This window comes from Protopterus annectens, chromosome 10.part0 (genome assembly GCF_019279795.1).
Source record: "Protopterus annectens isolate FY-2018-M chromosome 10.part0, PAN1.0, whole genome shotgun sequence".
NCBI classification, from domain to species: Eukaryota; Metazoa; Chordata; order Ceratodontiformes; family Protopteridae; genus Protopterus; species Protopterus annectens.
In genome coordinates this window covers 1,669,379,582-1,669,396,990 of record NC_056744.1, presented here as the reverse complement: position 1 = coordinate 1,669,396,990, position 17,409 = coordinate 1,669,379,582, and the positions used below count along the sequence as shown (strand labels likewise).

At 37.9% G+C, this 17,409-nt stretch overlaps 1 protein-coding gene across 1 annotated transcript in view; it reads left to right on the top strand.

Annotated features, from left to right (window-relative positions):
- Window positions 1–14,150, top strand: part of LOC122813876 (zinc finger protein 271-like) — a 313,716-nt gene extending 299,566 nt beyond the window's left edge. The window contains exon 6 of the mRNA XM_044086417.1: window positions 12,282–14,150. Within this exon, the coding sequence (XP_043942352.1) occupies window positions 12,282–14,020 (1,739 nt within the window). The 3' untranslated portion in view covers window positions 14,021–14,150. The remainder of the gene's footprint in view (window positions 1–12,281) is intronic.
- The last annotated feature ends 3,259 nt before the right edge of the window (window positions 14,151–17,409 follow it).

The window sequence follows — 17,409 nt, the reverse complement described above, 5'->3', positions numbered from 1 at the left end:
GTTCAATGCATGCACACTTCCTCTGACTGTTTATTTTACATGGCAGTCAATATATCCTTACAGATCATTTATACAACTTTTGTACAGGATGCCTGGAATGGGATTCCACAGTACTCTGCACTGTATATGCTATCTTATACTGTGTTTGGGCCATATACATTGCTATATCATATGCCCTGGTAATCATTGTAGCGTTCTGCACAATTCTGCTAAGCTAGTTTACTCTAAGGTAAACAAGTGTGTTATCTGTGTTGGATTGTATGATATCATGGTCAGTAATGCTGTTTCTGCAATGAAACCACACTTGTTTACGTTTAAACATGATGCACAGCATGAATATGTCATCACTGCTGCTGCTTGTAGTGTTACAAGTGTCTGTTACTGATACTGATAGTAGGTGCAACATGTTTACATTTAAACATGATGTACAGCATGAATATATCATCACTGCTGCTGCTTGTAGTGTTACAAGTGTCTGTTACTGATATTGATAGTAGGTGCAACGTGTTTACATTTAAACATGATGTACAGCATGAATATATCATCACTGCTGTTGCTTGTAGTGTTACAAGTGTCTGTTACTGATATTGATAGGTGCAACGTGTTTACATTTAAACATGATGTACATCATGAATATATCATCACAGCTTGTAGTGTTACATGTGTCTGTTACTGATATTGATAGTAGGTGCAATGTGTTTACATTTAAACATGATGTACAGCATGAATATATCATCACTGCTGCTGCTTGTAGTGTTACAAGTGTCTGTTACTGATATTGATAGTAGGTGCAACGTGTTTACATTTAAACATGATGTACAGCATGAATATATCACCACTGCTGCTGCTTGTAGTGTTACAAGTGTCTGTTACTGATATTGATAGTATGCGCAACGTGTTTACATTTAAACATGATGTACAGCATGAATATATCATCACTGCTTGTAGTGTTACATGTGTCTGTTACTGATATTGATAGTAGGTGCAACGTGTTTACATTTAAACATGATGTACAGCATGAATATGTCATCACTGCTGCTGCTTGTAGTGTTACAAGTGTCTGTTACTGATATTGATAATAGGTGCAACGTGTTTACATTTAAACATGATGTACAGCATGAATATATCATCACTGCTTGTAGTGTTACACTTGTCTGTTACTGATATTGATAGTAGGTGCAATGTGTTCACATTTAAACATGATGTACAGCATGAGTATATCATCACTGCTGCTGCTCACCTCACAAACATGTAAACTCCATGTAGGCTTTGTGTGAAGCTTACATATAGTTTATTGAATTCCACTGTAGAACTTATTTTGAACTTATATGTTTGTTGTTTCAGTTGGGGGCTACTTTAGTCTTTCAAGTGTCTGTTACTGATATTGATAGTAGGTGCAACGTGTTTACATTTAAACATGATGTACAGCATGAATATATCATCACTGCTGCTGCTTGTAGTGTTACAAGTGTCTGTTACTGATATTGATAGTAGGTGCCACGTGTTTACATTTAAACATGATGTACAGCATGAATATGTCATCACTGCTGCTGCTTGTAGTGTTACAAGTGTCTGTTACTGATATTGATAGTAGGTGCAATGTGTTTACATTTAAACATGATGTACAGCATGAATATATCATCACTGTCTGTAGTGTTACATGTGTCTGTTACTGATATTGATATTAGGTGCAACGTGTTTACATTTAAACATGATGTGCAGCATGAATATATCATCACTGCTGCTGCTTGTAGTGTTACAAGTGTCTGTTACTGATATTGATAGTAGGTGCCACGTGTTTACATTTAAACATGATGTACAGCATGAATATATCATCACTGCTGCTGCTTGTAGTGTTACAAGTGTCTGTTACTGATATTGATAGTAGGTGCAACGTGTTTACATTTAAACATGATGTACAGCATGAATATATCATCACTGCTGCTGCTTGTAGTGTTACAAGTGTCTGTTACTGATATTGATAGTAGGTGCAATGTGTTTACGTTTAAACATGATGTACAGCATGAATATATCACCACTGCTGCTGCTTGTAGTGTTACAAGTGTCTGTTACTGATATTGATAGTAGGTGCAACGTGTTTACATTTAAACATGATGTACAGCATGAATATATCATCACTGCTGCTGCTTGTAGTGTTACAAGTGTCTGTTACTGATATTGATAGTAGGTGCAACGTGTTTACATTTAAACATGATGTACAGCATGAATATATCATCACTGCTGCTGCTTGTAGTGTTACAAGTGTCTGTTACTGATATTGATAGTAGGTGCAATGTGTTTACATTTAAACATGATGTACAGCATGAATATATCATCACTGCTGCTGCTTGTAGTGTTACAAGTGTCTGTTACTGATATTGATAGTAGGTGCAACGTGTTTACATTTAAAGATGATGTACAGCATGAATATATCATCACTGCTGCTGCTTGTAGTGTTACAAGTGTCTGTTACTGATATTGATAGTAGGTGCAATGTGTTTACATTTAAACATGATGTACAGCATGAATATATCATCACTGCTTGTAGTGTTACAAGTGTCTGTTACTGATATTGATAGTAGGTGCAACGTGTTTACATTTAAACAAGATGTACAGCATGAATATATCATCACTGTCTGTAGTGTTACAAGTGTCTGTTACTGATATTGATAGTAGGTGCAACGTGTTTACATTTAAACATGATGTACAGCATGAATATATCATCACTGCTTGTAGTGTTACAAGTGTCTGTTACTGATATTGATAATAGGTGCAACGTGCTTACATTTAAGCATGATGTACAGCATGAATATATCATCACTGCTGCTGCTTGTAGCGTTACAAGTGTCTGTTACTGATATTGATAGTAGGTGCAACGTGTTTACATTTAAACATGATGCACAGCATGAATATATCATCACTGCTTGTAGTGTTACAAGTGTCTGTTACTGATATTGATAGTAGGTGCAACGTGTTTACATTTAAACATGATGTACAGCATGAATATATTATCACTGCTTGTAGTGTTACAAGTATCTGTTACTGATATTGATAGTAGGTGCGACATGTTTACATTTAAACATGATGTACAGCATGAATATATCATCACTGCTGCTGCTTGTAGTGTTACAAGTGTCTGTTACTGATATTGATAGTAGGTGCAACATGTTTACATTTAAACATGATGTACAGCATGAATATGTCATCACTGCTGCTGCTTGTAGTGTTACAAGTGTCTGTTACTGATATTGATAGTAGGTGCAACGTGTTTACATTTAAACATGATGTACAGCATGAATATATCATCACTGCTGCTGCTTGTAGTGTTACAAGTATCTGTTACTGATATTGATAGTAGGTGCAACATGTTTACATTTAAACATGATGTATAGCATGAATATCTCATCACTGCTGCTGCTTGTAGTGTTACAAGTGTCTGTTACTGATATTGATAGTAGGTGCAACATGTTTACATTTAAACATGATGTACAGCATGAATATATCATCACTGCTGCTGCTTGTAGTGTTACAAGTGTCTGTTACTGATATTGATAGTAGGTGCAACGTGTTTACATTTAAACATGATGTACAGCATGAATATATCATCATTGCTGCTGCTTGTAGTGTTACAAGTGTCTGTTACTGATATTGATAGTAGGTGCAACGTGTTTACATTTAAACATGATGTACAGCATGAGTATATCATCACTGCTGCTGCTTGTAGTGTTACACGTGTCTGTTACTGATATTGATAGTAGGTGCAACGTGTTTACATTTAAACATGATGTACAGCATGAATATATCATCACTGCTGCTGCTTGTAGCGTTACAAGTATCTGTTACTGATATTGATAGTAGGTGCAACGTGTTTACGTTTAAACATGATGTACAGCATGAATATATCATCACTGCTGCTGCTTGTGGTGTTACAAGTGTCTGTTACTGTTATTGATAGTAGGTGCAACGTGTTTACATTTAAACATGATGCACAGCATGAATATATCATCACAGCTGCTGCTTGTAGCGTTACAAGTGTCTGTTACTGATATTGATAGTAGGTGCAACGTGTTTACATTTAAACATGATGTACAGCATGAATATATCATCACTGCTTGTAGTGTTACAAGTGTCTGTTACTGATATTGATAGTAGGTGCCACGTGTTTACATTTAAACATGATGTACAGCATGAATATATCATCACTGCTGCTTGTAGTGTTACAAGTGTCTGTTACTGATATTGATAGTAGGTGCAACGTGTTTACATTTAAACATGATGCACAGCATGAATATATCATCTCTGCTGCTGCTTGTGGTGTTACAAGTGTCTGTTACTGATATTGATAGTAGGTGCCACGTGTTTACATTTAAACATGATGTACAGCATGAATATATCATCACTGCTGCTGCTTGTGGTGTTACAAGTTTCTGTTACTGATATTGATAGTAGGTGCAATGTGTTTACATTTAAACATGATGTACAGCATGAATATATCATCACTGCTTGTAGTGTTACAAGTGTCTGTTACTGATATTGATAGTAGGTGCAACGTGTTTACATTTAAACATGATGCACAGCATGAATATATCATCGCTGCTTGTAGTGTTACAAGTGTCTGTTACTGATATTGATAGTAGGTGCAACGTGTTTACATTTAAACATGATGTACAGCATGAATATATCATCACTGCTGCTGCTTGTAGTGTTACAAGTGTCTGTTACTGATATTGATAGTAGGTGCAACATGTTTACATTTAAACATGATGTACAGCATGAATATGTCATCACTGCTGCTGCTTGTAGTGTTACAAGTGTCTGTTACTGATATTGATAGTAGGTGCAACGTGTTTACATTTAAACATGATGTACAGCATGAATATATCATCACTGCTGCTGCTTGTAGTGTTACAAGTATCTGTTACTGATATTGATAGTAGGTGCAACATGTTTACATTTAAACATGATGTATAGCATGAATATCTCATCACTGCTGCTGCTTGTAGTGTTACAAGTGTCTGTTACTGATATTGATAGTAGGTGCAACATGTTTACATTTAAACATGATGTACAGCATGAATATATCATCACTGCTGCTGCTTGTAGTGTTACAAGTGTCTGTTACTGATATTGATAGTAGGTGCAACGTGTTTACATTTAAACATGATGTACAGCATGAATATATCATCATTGCTGCTGCTTGTAGTGTTACAAGTGTCTGTTACTGATATTGATAGTAGGTGCAACGTGTTTACATTTAAACATGATGTACAGCATGAATATATCATCACTGCTGCTTGTAGTGTTACACGTGTCTGTTACTGATATTGATAGTAGGTGCAACGTGTTTACATTTAAACATGATGTACAGCATGAATATATCATCACTGCTGCTGCTTGTAGCGTTACAAGTATCTGTTACTGATATTGATAGTAGGTGCAACGTGTTTACGTTTAAACAGGACGTACAGCATGAATATATCATCACTGCTGCTGCTTGTGGTGTTACAAGTGTCTGTTACTGTTATTGATAGTAGGTGCAACGTGTTTACATTTAAACATGATGCACAGCATGAATATATCATCACAGCTGCTGCTTGTAGCGTTACAAGTGTCTGTTACTGATATTGATAGTAGGTGCAACGTGTTTACATTTAAACATGATGTACAGCATGAATATATCATCACTGCTTGTAGTGTTACAAGTGTCTGTTACTGATATTGATAGTAGGTGCCACGTGTTTACATTTAAACATGATGTACAGCATGAATATATCATCACTGCTGCTTGTAGTGTTACAAGTGTCTGTTACTGATATTGATAGTAGGTGCAACGTGTTTACATTTAAACATGATGCACAGCATGAATATATCATCTCTGCTGCTGCTTGTGGTGTTACAAGTGTCTGTTACTGATATTGATAGTAGGTGCCACGTGTTTACATTTAAACATGATGTACAGCATGAATATATCATCACTGCTGCTGCTTGTGGTGTTACAAGTTTCTGTTACTGATATTGATAGTAGGTGCAACGTGTTTACATTTAAACATGATGTACAGCATGAATATATCATCACTGCTTGTAGTGTTACAAGTGTCTGTTACTGATATTGATAGTAGGTGCAATGTGTTTACATTTAAACATGATGTACAGCATGAATATATCATCACTGCTTGTAGTGTTACAAGTGTCTGTTACTGATATTGATAGTAGGTGCAACGTGTTTACATTTAAACATGATGTACAGCATGAATATGTCATCACTGCTGCTGCTTGTAGTGTTACAAGTGTCTGTTACTGATATTGATAGTAGGTGCATGTACAGTAATAAAACTAATGGTGGCAAAAGGGTATTTCAAATCATATGTAAGAAGTCTGCCAGTAGTGGAAATAACTGTATCTAACAAAAATGTCAAGACTTTTAATTTATTTTTTTTTTGTATAGAGTATGGCAGTTCCAAAGCATAAACCTTGGCCAAAGAACCAAATAATTTTGTGACCGCACAATACTTGTGCCTGGTAGTGTTGGCTAGCAATCAATACAATATACAAACATTCAAAAGACAGTAAATACTTGAATGAATAGTTTTGCAATGTTTCTGTATGACTAAGTGCCTTTTTTCATTAATAATACTGTTAACATTGTGGAAACATTTAGTTAGGTTATCACCTCCCCTTTTTTGCAAACTGTTACCTTTTAATTTTCTTTTCTTTTCTTTCTTAACCCTTTTATAATTAATAGTAGAGGCATCGGTGGTGTTTGTCAGTAAAGCTCATTTTTAAATAGAAGTTATGTCTGCGTGGCCACTTTTATCACCTTCATTTTCTGTAACATTAGTACTATGTGAGATTTGTTCATGTGTGTCACTTTCTTCAGTCAGAACATTATGCATATCAGTCTTAACCTTGTATATTTCTGCAATGCATAATGGATCAATAGTACTAACAGGTCAAGGTTGTTGCTGTTATGTCAATTTAATTTGATGGTAGTCAAACCAAAAATGCTCAGTTTTCCTGCATTTTTATAGAATGTTTCACAGTTATGTACCATATATATAATCAAACTTTCTGCACTGAGAACATTTTCTCCTAGGACATGTTTGTATTAACTGTTCATAAGAGCCACAATGAAAACAAGTCTTTGGTTGCCCTTGTAAGGTACAAAGGCCCTGTAACCAAAGATAGCAGGCAGGTTAGGAATGTGCCCAAAACTGGTATGCAGACATTGTCAGTATTACCTAGGTTCCCCAAGTACCTGTCCATATTTTCTTGGCATCATATATTTTTTATTTCTAAAACAGAATGGCATAATGTAGTAAAGCGAGACTGAATCTGGGCCAAATTGCAATCCTTCTGCACCATATGTAGGTTTAAATATACAGCCAAAAAGAGGCATTATCTTGCAATTTAGCCAAAAAGTCTTCAGTAAATGCAAATGTTTTAAAAATTACATAGCAAAATGCATCTTTACCAACATGTATCAAGGACTGAATTTTTTTAGTAGTAAATCCAAGAAAATAAACAGAATTGTCCCAAATCACATACCTGTTAAGTATGTCATTGTTTCTAGAAGATATTCATACCACAGACAGTTTCCTTGGATGTTGTGAAACAGAAGAGTTAGTATCAGAAGTAGATTTATTGGTATGTCCATGTGTTTTTAGAAAAATACCATTCTCTGAAGCAGCAAGCCCTGTACTTGCAGATGGTGTCACTGAGGTGTAAACTGAGCCAAAATTTGAACCCTGACATTTATTGTCTGACACAGAAGGAAGGATTCTCCTCCTCCTGCAGTGTACTGATCAACTATCTAACTCCAAGATGCAGCTTTGCAAGTAGCAGGTTAATTTTCATCTAATAACTTAATTTCTTATTCAAGAATCCTCCTTCTTCAAGTTCAGTCATTTCAGCTGCATCTCAAGCAGAAATCTGTTCAGTAGATTCACTTTATTTCATGTGTTGTAATGCGACTTCCCTCAAGCCTGTCACTCCGAGGAAGTATCAAACATATTATAGGAACTTCTCCAATGTCCTGGCCAAATTTTCCATAGTGGTATAAATACCACCTTGGGTCTCCCCTGAAAAGCCACTAGCCTATTGAGACTAACCTGGTCAACAAAGGATAAATGAGAAAATAAATAAATACTAGTTGTAGGTAACCAAATATGCTAAATTTCTTACACATCTATATAACCGTGACTCTAAAGCTGAAGAAACTGTTAACCCTGTTGCAGCTTTCTAATGCTCATTCAGCTCTTTAGCAGAGCTTCCAAACCAGACTGCCTTGCTAGCAGTATCTGCTATTATAAGACATTATGAAAAGAGTAACAAAAATGTTTCTTAGTGAGTTAGAAGATATTCAGAAAACCCAGTGGTGCAGATATCACTCCAAATTCTGTGAGAAATATACACTGCACTGTTCAGTATTCTTATTCAATTAGTTATTTATTAAATTTATTAAAAACAAAAACACTATAATATTTAGCACTTTCATCAATGTTACCAAGCCTGGGACTTGTTCAGAGCTAAAGATCACTGCACAGCCCTGTATTTAAATAGGTATCACAGCCATATGACATAAAAATTAGTTTACCATACCATTGAAAACATTTTCACTGTTTTATAAATTAAACTTTTAAGTATTTTTCATTATTTTAATAAACTAATAAAATGAATTTATATAAGTGTTAAACAATTGGTACACATATTTCATCAATTTATATTAACTGCTAAAACGTAGCTGCTCTTTTTTCATTGTTTAGCAGAAGTTGGTTAAGATGGCCTTCATGAAAGTTGCTCCATTAACTGAAGTAGCTTATCTGTACAAAATGACAATAACCTTTTAACCATTACAAAAAAATTGAAAATATTATCTGTTAGATACTTACATATGTCATTTTTAGAGAGAATGTTTTGTTTACGGCAATTCTACATTGATAAAAATTGACACCAAGTTACTGCAATATTATCATACTAGACATATTTTAATTTTCCTATCTTACCCATGTCTACTGTGTTAAATCCTTTCCATGCTTCCAGTTTTTCATATTGTTATTCAATATTTCTTATGTCAGTAATATGTATTTTAGCTTATGATTGGTGTAGCCATGGCTTCAAAGGGTCTGAGGCCTAATTTAATTAACTCAATAAGAATGCAAGCAGCTAAGTAACTAAATAAATTAGTTCTTTCTTGCATTAACTGATATAAGTCTGTCTGGCACTGATTTTGTTCCTGCTAGACATGTTGTCTTTAAACTACAAATTACAGTTTACTGTCATTGAGCAAGATATAAATCCAACTGTGCTTTGTCTATGGATTTCTGGACACCCATTTCTAATATCTGAGTTATGAAACTGGTCAAACTTGCATTTTGTAAATTAAAACTGTTTATGTAATACCATTCACTGTCCAATGACAGGAATTTTTTAGGCACTTCCAAACTATACGACTTCATGTGTTGTTTCTGGGAAATAGATGGGATAAATCCCTGACTACAGCTGAAATGGCCTGGGATCGAATAGCAGACAGAGGAATGGTGGAGTCAACTGGGAAGGGTGGGGAATGTAAAAAGCTGTTCCTGCTTGCATACTTGCTTGATGAGGCAGCATTCTGCTAAAATTAACTGGTGCAGACTGGTGAAACATTATAGAAGTATTTGTGACTGGGCAGGGGTCATCTGTGGGTTTTTATCAGACACACATATAAGTTACAACTCTTATACCCATCACATGTCCATCTTTGAAGGACTACTAGACATGCATGGGAACAGAAAGGACTTAAGAACAACCCCCTCTGTTGGTTGCCTGGATGAACAGCCATGATTGTGTTTTTCATCAAGAGTGCCAAGGTAGAAAGTCCTAAAAAAAAAGGCAGGGGTGAAGACATTTCATTTATTACATGTAATACCAACAGAGTCTGCCACTGTTGTACCGTGAACAACATTAAAGTATATATTATGTATAGTGCACCTTTTATAGCATATTCATTATGGTTCCCTGCATATATTTTAAATATAGTCTCTCAAGTATTGATTAATTTCTGTAATTGTCCTTGTCTCAGTTCTACCCCTCACTTTCTGTAAATATGGTTTGTGAACAAGTAAAAATGTCTAAATATCAGAAACAGATAAAAAACTGTGTATTAAACTAGCAAATGTAATTTTTCTCTCATCTAAATAATATTTAGTGTCTGTTTCCATAGATTGTTTATTCTATTGTATAATTCTTCTCTTTTTATCCTCTTTTATAAAATGCATTAACTTCTGATTAGCTTCACTTGTTGGGCAGGTACTCACTTTACAGGAATAAATCTGCAAACAGGGAACCCCTACAGTGTAAATGTAAAGGTTAGGGAGTGTCATCTCCTGACCAAGGGATCCTGAAGATGCTGGTACTATAGTGTTATTCCATGCTGCCTGTAAATTTCCAGTATTACCATTCATCACAAAGTCCATAACAGTTCTGTACAATGAAAGTCAGAACACACAGCAGATCCGCAGCAACCACTAGAGCCTACCTGAAAGGGGTCAGTGTACAGGACATTTTAGAGGGAACCACATGGTCCTCAATACACACCTTTCTTGAGCACTACAGATGGACATTATCTTTATGGCTAGTGCTTTATTTGCTCCTGCCTTATTGAAAGAATGCTGCCCCTCTGTCCTAAATAATTATAGCATAAGCCTCAACAAACTTCTTTTAAGTTATGACTGCTGCAGTGATCCACTTAAAGAACATAGTGCAGTTGTGTAACAAACTGACCATAACAGGAGATGTTTGAAAGTGGTTACTGCTGCAGTCTGGTCACCTCTGTCTTAGGAACCTAGGGCTGGGGTGAGTGCCCATGTTCTTTCATCCTAAACCTGGTCCTTTTTTCATTTTTTTCTGGTGCTTTCTTCCTGGTTGTTCTCCTTAGGAAATGTAGAACTCTGGGAGTCTTAGTTTAATAACTCTGGGGAAATTCCTCTGCAGCTTTGTATATCATGACAGACCGTGATCTATGAAGAGGCATGAAAGATGCAAAGAATTTGATTGAATGTCACCTTTATGCCAAGTATGTGCAGATGTATGTTGGGTACATAAGGCGCCATCAGCCTTGCTAAGGTGGAAGGGTGCTCCTCTTTAAACTTCTGGCTGCATATCAGACCTTGGCCTGGGACAGAGTTCCCTGTTGTCATGACTACAATAGTGACCACACACAAATGTCCTCTGTGGTGTTAAGGTGGTCATGCAGTGATAGTTTTCCCTGGATATGTCTCTCAGGTGTCACAGTTTCATGTATGTTACTCCTTTCCACTCCCAAAAATCCTTTTGCAGCAAGGGCATGGAAGTTTCACGTTACCAAATAAAATTTAGCAGTATAAACGTATATTAGTAAGTGATATGCTGTAGTCTGCATATGTTAAAGACATTGCTGCACTTTATTTTAACCAGTTATTATACTGTTGCACTTGATTTCCATGTGCTTTGCACTTCTATTATTTGATATGTGTCATACATTTTGCCAGTTTATTTTTTAAACTTTGGCAATCAGTGCTAATCCAAAAGGACCACTTTCAGCCACCCAAGGAAGTGTAGAATGTTGCATTTAAATGCCACACTATAAGTATGTTTGCATGAAAAGATTAAACAATGTTATGGGAGTCACCGTTACACTACAGCTACAATATGACTTTAATAAATATTAGTAAGGAAAAGTGGAGAAGTATGCCTGAGATGTGATTGATTGGTATGTTATGTACTCAAAACTGTTATTTATTTATTTAACATTTGTTAACCGGGAAGGTCCGACTTGGAACAAAACCAATTTTAAGCTGAGGCCCAGGGAAAATGCTCCAGATGATGTCTTTGTAACGTGGGAGGAAACCAGAGCACCCGGAGGAAACCCACATGAACGCAGGGAGGACATGCAGACTCCACACAGAAGGGACCCCAGCCGAGAATCGAACCGGAGAAATTCTTGCTGTGAGGCAACAACACTACCGCTGCACCACTGTGCCGTCCACAACAGACAGACAAACTATTGACTTTTGTATATTATTGTGTTAGTTCTGTACTGTTTTGTACCTCTTAAAGCTGTTCATCAAAGACTAACATCTTATAAATGAAGAGTCTGAATTGTTTTTACTCTTTTTGTCATGTTAATAGCAGCAGAACATAAAAGTGGAAATTAAATCCATAATATTTAAGCTGGATAAAACTGCATGTGTGCTGTTCTGAGTAAAATGAAACACATGTATTTCATCATTGTGCTACAGTACTAATAATTAATTTGTTTGTAGGTAATGGGAGCAGAGAATGGAGCATTTGCTGGAATCAGCAGCCATCACTTGGATTATTGCGATTACATTATCCTACAGAGAACCTGCAGAATTCCATTCAAACTCTGAAAGGCTCTGATAAGCCTCCTGTTATACCTGTAGTACAGCTTCATCCAGGATACACCTGCAACATGAACTCTGAATGTGACCGAAGTTCTATAGTACAGCAAAGTCCATTAGTACATCGGAGAGGTCACAAAGAAAAGAAGCCATATAAATGTCCTGAATGCAATAAGTGTTTCAAACAAAGGACTCCTCTAGTACAACATAAAAGGACTCACAGTGGTGAGAGACCATATAAATGTCCTGAATGCAGTAAGTGTTTCAGACAAAGTAGTGCTCTGGTACAGCATGAAAGGACACACACTGGGGTGAGACCGTATAAATGTCCTGAATGCAATAAGGGTTTCACAACAACTAGTCACCTTAGAATTCATCTGTTAGTTCACAATAGGGAGAGACTCTATAAATGTTCTGAATGCAATAAGTGTTTTGTACAAAGGAGTGCTTTAGTACAACATCAAAAGACTCATGAGAGTCGTGAGAGTGAGAAACCATATAAATGTGCTGAATGCAGTAAGGGATTCACAACAGCTGGTAACCTTAAAACTCATCTGTCAGTGCACAGTGGGCAGAAACCATATAAATGTCCTGAATGCAGTAAGTGTTTCAGATTAAAGAGTGATCTAGTAATACATGAAAGGATTCACATGGACAACTGGGAGAAACCATATAAATGTGCTGAATGCAGTAAGGGATTCACAACATCTGGCAACCTTAGAACTCATCTGTCAGTTCACAGTAGGGAGAGACCGTATAAATGTTCTGAATGCAATAAGTGCTTTGTACAAAGGAGTGGCCTAGTACAACATCAAAAGACTCATGAGAGTCGTGAGGGTGAGAAACCATATAAATGTGCTGAATGCAGTAAAGGATTCACAACAGCTGGTAAACTTAAAACTCATCTGTCAGTTCACAGTGGGGAGAAACCATATAAATGTCCTGAATGCAGTAAGTGTTTCAGATTAAGGAGTGATCTAGTAAGACATGAAAGGATTCACATGGACAATGGGGAGAAACCATATAAATGTGCTGAATGCAGTAAGGGATTCACAACAGCTAGCAACCTTAGAACTCATCTGTCAGTTCACAGTAGGGAGAGACCGTATAAATGTTCTGAATGCAATAAGTGCTTTGTACAAAGGAGTGGTCTAGTACAACATCAAAAGACTCATGAGAGTCGTGAGGGTGAGGGTGAGAAACCATATAAATGTGCTGAATGCAGTAAGGGATTCACAACAGCTGGTAACCTTAAAACTCATCTGTCAGTTCACAGTGGGGAGAAACCATATAAATGTCCTGAATGCAGTAAGTGTTTCAGATTAAGGAGTGATCTAGTAATACATGAAAGGATTCACATGAACAAGGGGGAGAAACCATATAAATGTGCTGAATGCAGTAAGGGATTCACAACAGCTAGCAACCTTAGAACTCATCTGTCAGTTCACAGTAGGGAGAAACCATATAAATGTCCTGAATGCAGTAAGTGTTTCAGACTAAGGAGGGCTCTACTAATACATGAAAGGATTCACATGCGCAAGGGGGAGAAACCATATAAATGTGTTGAATGCGGTAAGGGATTCACAACAGCTGGTAGCCTTAGAACTCATGTGTCAGTTCACAGTGGGGAGAAACCATAGAAATGTCCTGAATGCAATAAGTGTTTTAGACAAAGGTGGACTCTAGTAATACATGAAAGGACTCACAAGAGGGAGAGACCATACAAATGATGTTCTTCGTGTTTCACTGTTGCAGTTATTACATCTGGGTAATCTGCTGGCAGGTTTCCCTCAGTCGGCCTGATTAACAAAGTCTTGGGTCCTGCGTTAGTTGCTGTCCCTTCTTCCGTGATGTCAGGTCAACAGGGATATAAAACATGCAGCCGATGCCATTACACCAGTCTTTCTTGCCGTGCAGTGCCCAAAGCAGAAACGGTTCACAAGTGCCAGTTGGCTGACTCTTGAAATTTTAGTTTTCAAGTTTCAGAAACGAAGTCTTCAACTTAAAGCTAAGTACCGCATTGGGGAAACTTTTTCTTGTTCCTTACCGATGTCAGTAAAAGTTAATTGCATTACTTGTGGAAAGCAAATACTTCATAAAGATTTTAATTTGTACTGTATTCCTTGCCTAGGCCCTGACCACGATGTACATTGCTGTTGGTTTTGTGCTTTATTTAATCAGTGCACTATCCATCGTCGGTACATTTTTGCCTCTAAATATTTCGGTTCTCAGTTTAATTATTCAGAAATGTCGTCGGTTAATCATTTGACTACCGGGATTCTGAAAAAACGCTAAGATAAAGACAGGCTGTCGAGGTCCAAAACTGGCAATGATGCTTCTCCTAAGCCAAGTGCCAGTTTGCCGGTACTCAGTGAGGTGCTTTCACAGCCCCTGATACCCGCTACTTCTGATTCGCAGGCCTCTACTGAGACCCATTCAGAGTCCGGTATGCCACGAGGTGCTTCACCTGTGGAACCTGTGGATGTCTCTACCTTGGATGGGTCTGGAGCCACTGTGCAGGCACCAGCTTCTGAGGGTGCATTCAGGCCTACAGACTTGCATATTAAACCGACTCCACCTTTAATACTAAGGCCTAAATCTCGATCTATGTCTAAAAAAACTGACACCCAGGCCCCTATGCCTAAAAAACAAATGATCAAAATGGCTGATGATCTAATTACTCTAATCAGGGGTAGTCACCCCCCCCCCCCTTTTAAGAGGCCTAGGGCTAAGCTTGACTATGAATCTTCTGATCAAGACTCTGTTTCTTCTGACTCTTCTAATGACCTGGATTTGTCCATACCTACTTATGAGGATTCTGATGTAGAGGATTCCATTCCCTCTGCCCCCCCCCCCCCGAGGACTTTTCTTTTGGGGAAACTTTACATACCTTAAGGGAGCATTTCCACTGGGAAAGTCCAGAATTTTCTGATTCAAAAAAGAGGCTTAGGGATTTCCTTCTTCTACCTCAGCATAGGCCCTTGGCTATACCTCCTGTACTAGACATTGTGATGATGTGTTTTTGGAATCTAGTATAGCCCCTGATTCCCTGCCACCAGCTCCCAATAAACCTGACAGATACTACAGGGTTCCTGAGTCCCACAAGTTCCTTTTCAAAAATCCTGTTGCAGATCCAGAAACCATTTCTCATGGGCCCAAGGGCATTAAGGCTTCTGCTGCTAGAAATCCTACCCCTTCTGATAGAGACTCCAGGGTGCTGTATAGATGGGGTAAAAAGGTTTATACTTCTGCAACCTTGGCAATCAGGGCTTTAAACTGCCAATTTCATATGTTAAAATATCAACAGCATATTATTGGACTGCTTAAACAGAAAATTATGTTGATTTCTGACTGTGTGGAATATAAAGATTTACAGGATTTATTGCATTCTGCTGAACAAGTTGGAAAACATACTTTGCAATGTGGTTTTGATTCTTTAGAGGCCTCCTGCAGGGCTGCTGTTACTGGGTCTGTGTTTAGAAGGTACGCTTGGCTTAAGGAGCAATCTCTGCCTGATCATGTTAAAGTGAAATTGTTGGATGCTCCTTTAAATCAGGACCGCCTGTTTGGCAATAAGGCCGAAGAAGTTCTAAAAAAGATGGAAGATAAAGCTAAATCTATGCAAACTGTAAGAGATTTCTTACAAGTGCAACCTCCAAGATTTAGTAGGCACTGGCCTACTAGGAATTGGTCTTTTCCATCTCCTTCCAGATCCGCTCCAGCCAAACCCAGACACGCCAAAAACACCAGATTTCAGTCTCAGGGGACTCTCAGAACTAAGCAATGGGGGGCCTCCATTTCCAAATCTGGAAATAAGACACCCCCCTATGTTGAACAGTCACAATGACTTTATTTTAAAATTACCAAGCGCTTACCTTTTAGCCGCCCCTTTGGGGGGAAAGATTGCTCTTCGTGCAAAAAACTAGGAACTCATAACCCAGCACAAATGGGTTTTAGATGTAGTGTCCCAGGGATAAAAATTTCATTTCCACACATTGCCAACACCAAACGGGTGGCCAGACCTGCCCCCAAATCAGTGAGCAGAGGCCCAAAAACAAGTACTTTCCCTCTTATACACGGGGGCTATTCAACTGGTACCAGAAGAGGAAAAGGGACAAGGTTTCTATTCTAGGCTTTTCCTGGTACCCAGAAAAGACAAATCATGGCATCCAGTTCTGGACCTGTCTACTCTAAACACCTTTCTGGACATTCCAAAATTCAAGATGCTGACTCTTCAGCAGTTACTTCCTATGCTAGGCAAAGATGCCTGGTTGGCAACTCTAGATTTAAAAGAAACATACCTGCACATCCCAATCAGGGAATCTTGCAGAAGATACCTATGCTTCAAAGCAGGCTACTTGCATTATCAGTTCTCTGCACTGCCCTTTGGCTTGTCTACTGCGCCCAGGGAATTCACAAAGTGCCTGGCTCCAGTAATTGCATTTTTCAGGCAAAGAAATATTCAAATATATCCATACCCGGACAATTGTCTAATTCAGGCAGAAAACCAGGGCATACTTCTAAATCATCTGGCGTTTGTAAAAAAAAAAGGTTCTAACTTGTTTGGGATACACCATAAATAAAAAAAAAAAAATCACAACTGATACCCTCTCAACAGATTACATTCCTGGGTGCAAGCTTGAATACAACTGCCCAGATGGCTTTCCTCATGCCAGAGAAGCAAATTCATTTGGTAACTTACTTCAAACAAGTGGCCACAAAAACCCTGCTATCTGCAAGACAAATACTGCAAGCCTTGGGGTTCATGGTCTCCTGCATTCTTCTAATTCCATATGCAAGACTGCATATGAGGAAACTACAGTGGTACTTAAAAAGTCTATGGAGTCAACATTGTCGCAACCTGGAAACAATGATTCCTATCATACCTTGCCTACACCTGGAGTTCCTATGGTGGGCAGAGGCCTGCCACCAAAACAAGGGACTGCCATTCACACTACCCCCTGTCCCCCAAACCCTAACTACAGATGCATCAGACTATGCACGGGGGGCTCACCTGGCAGGGAAGTGC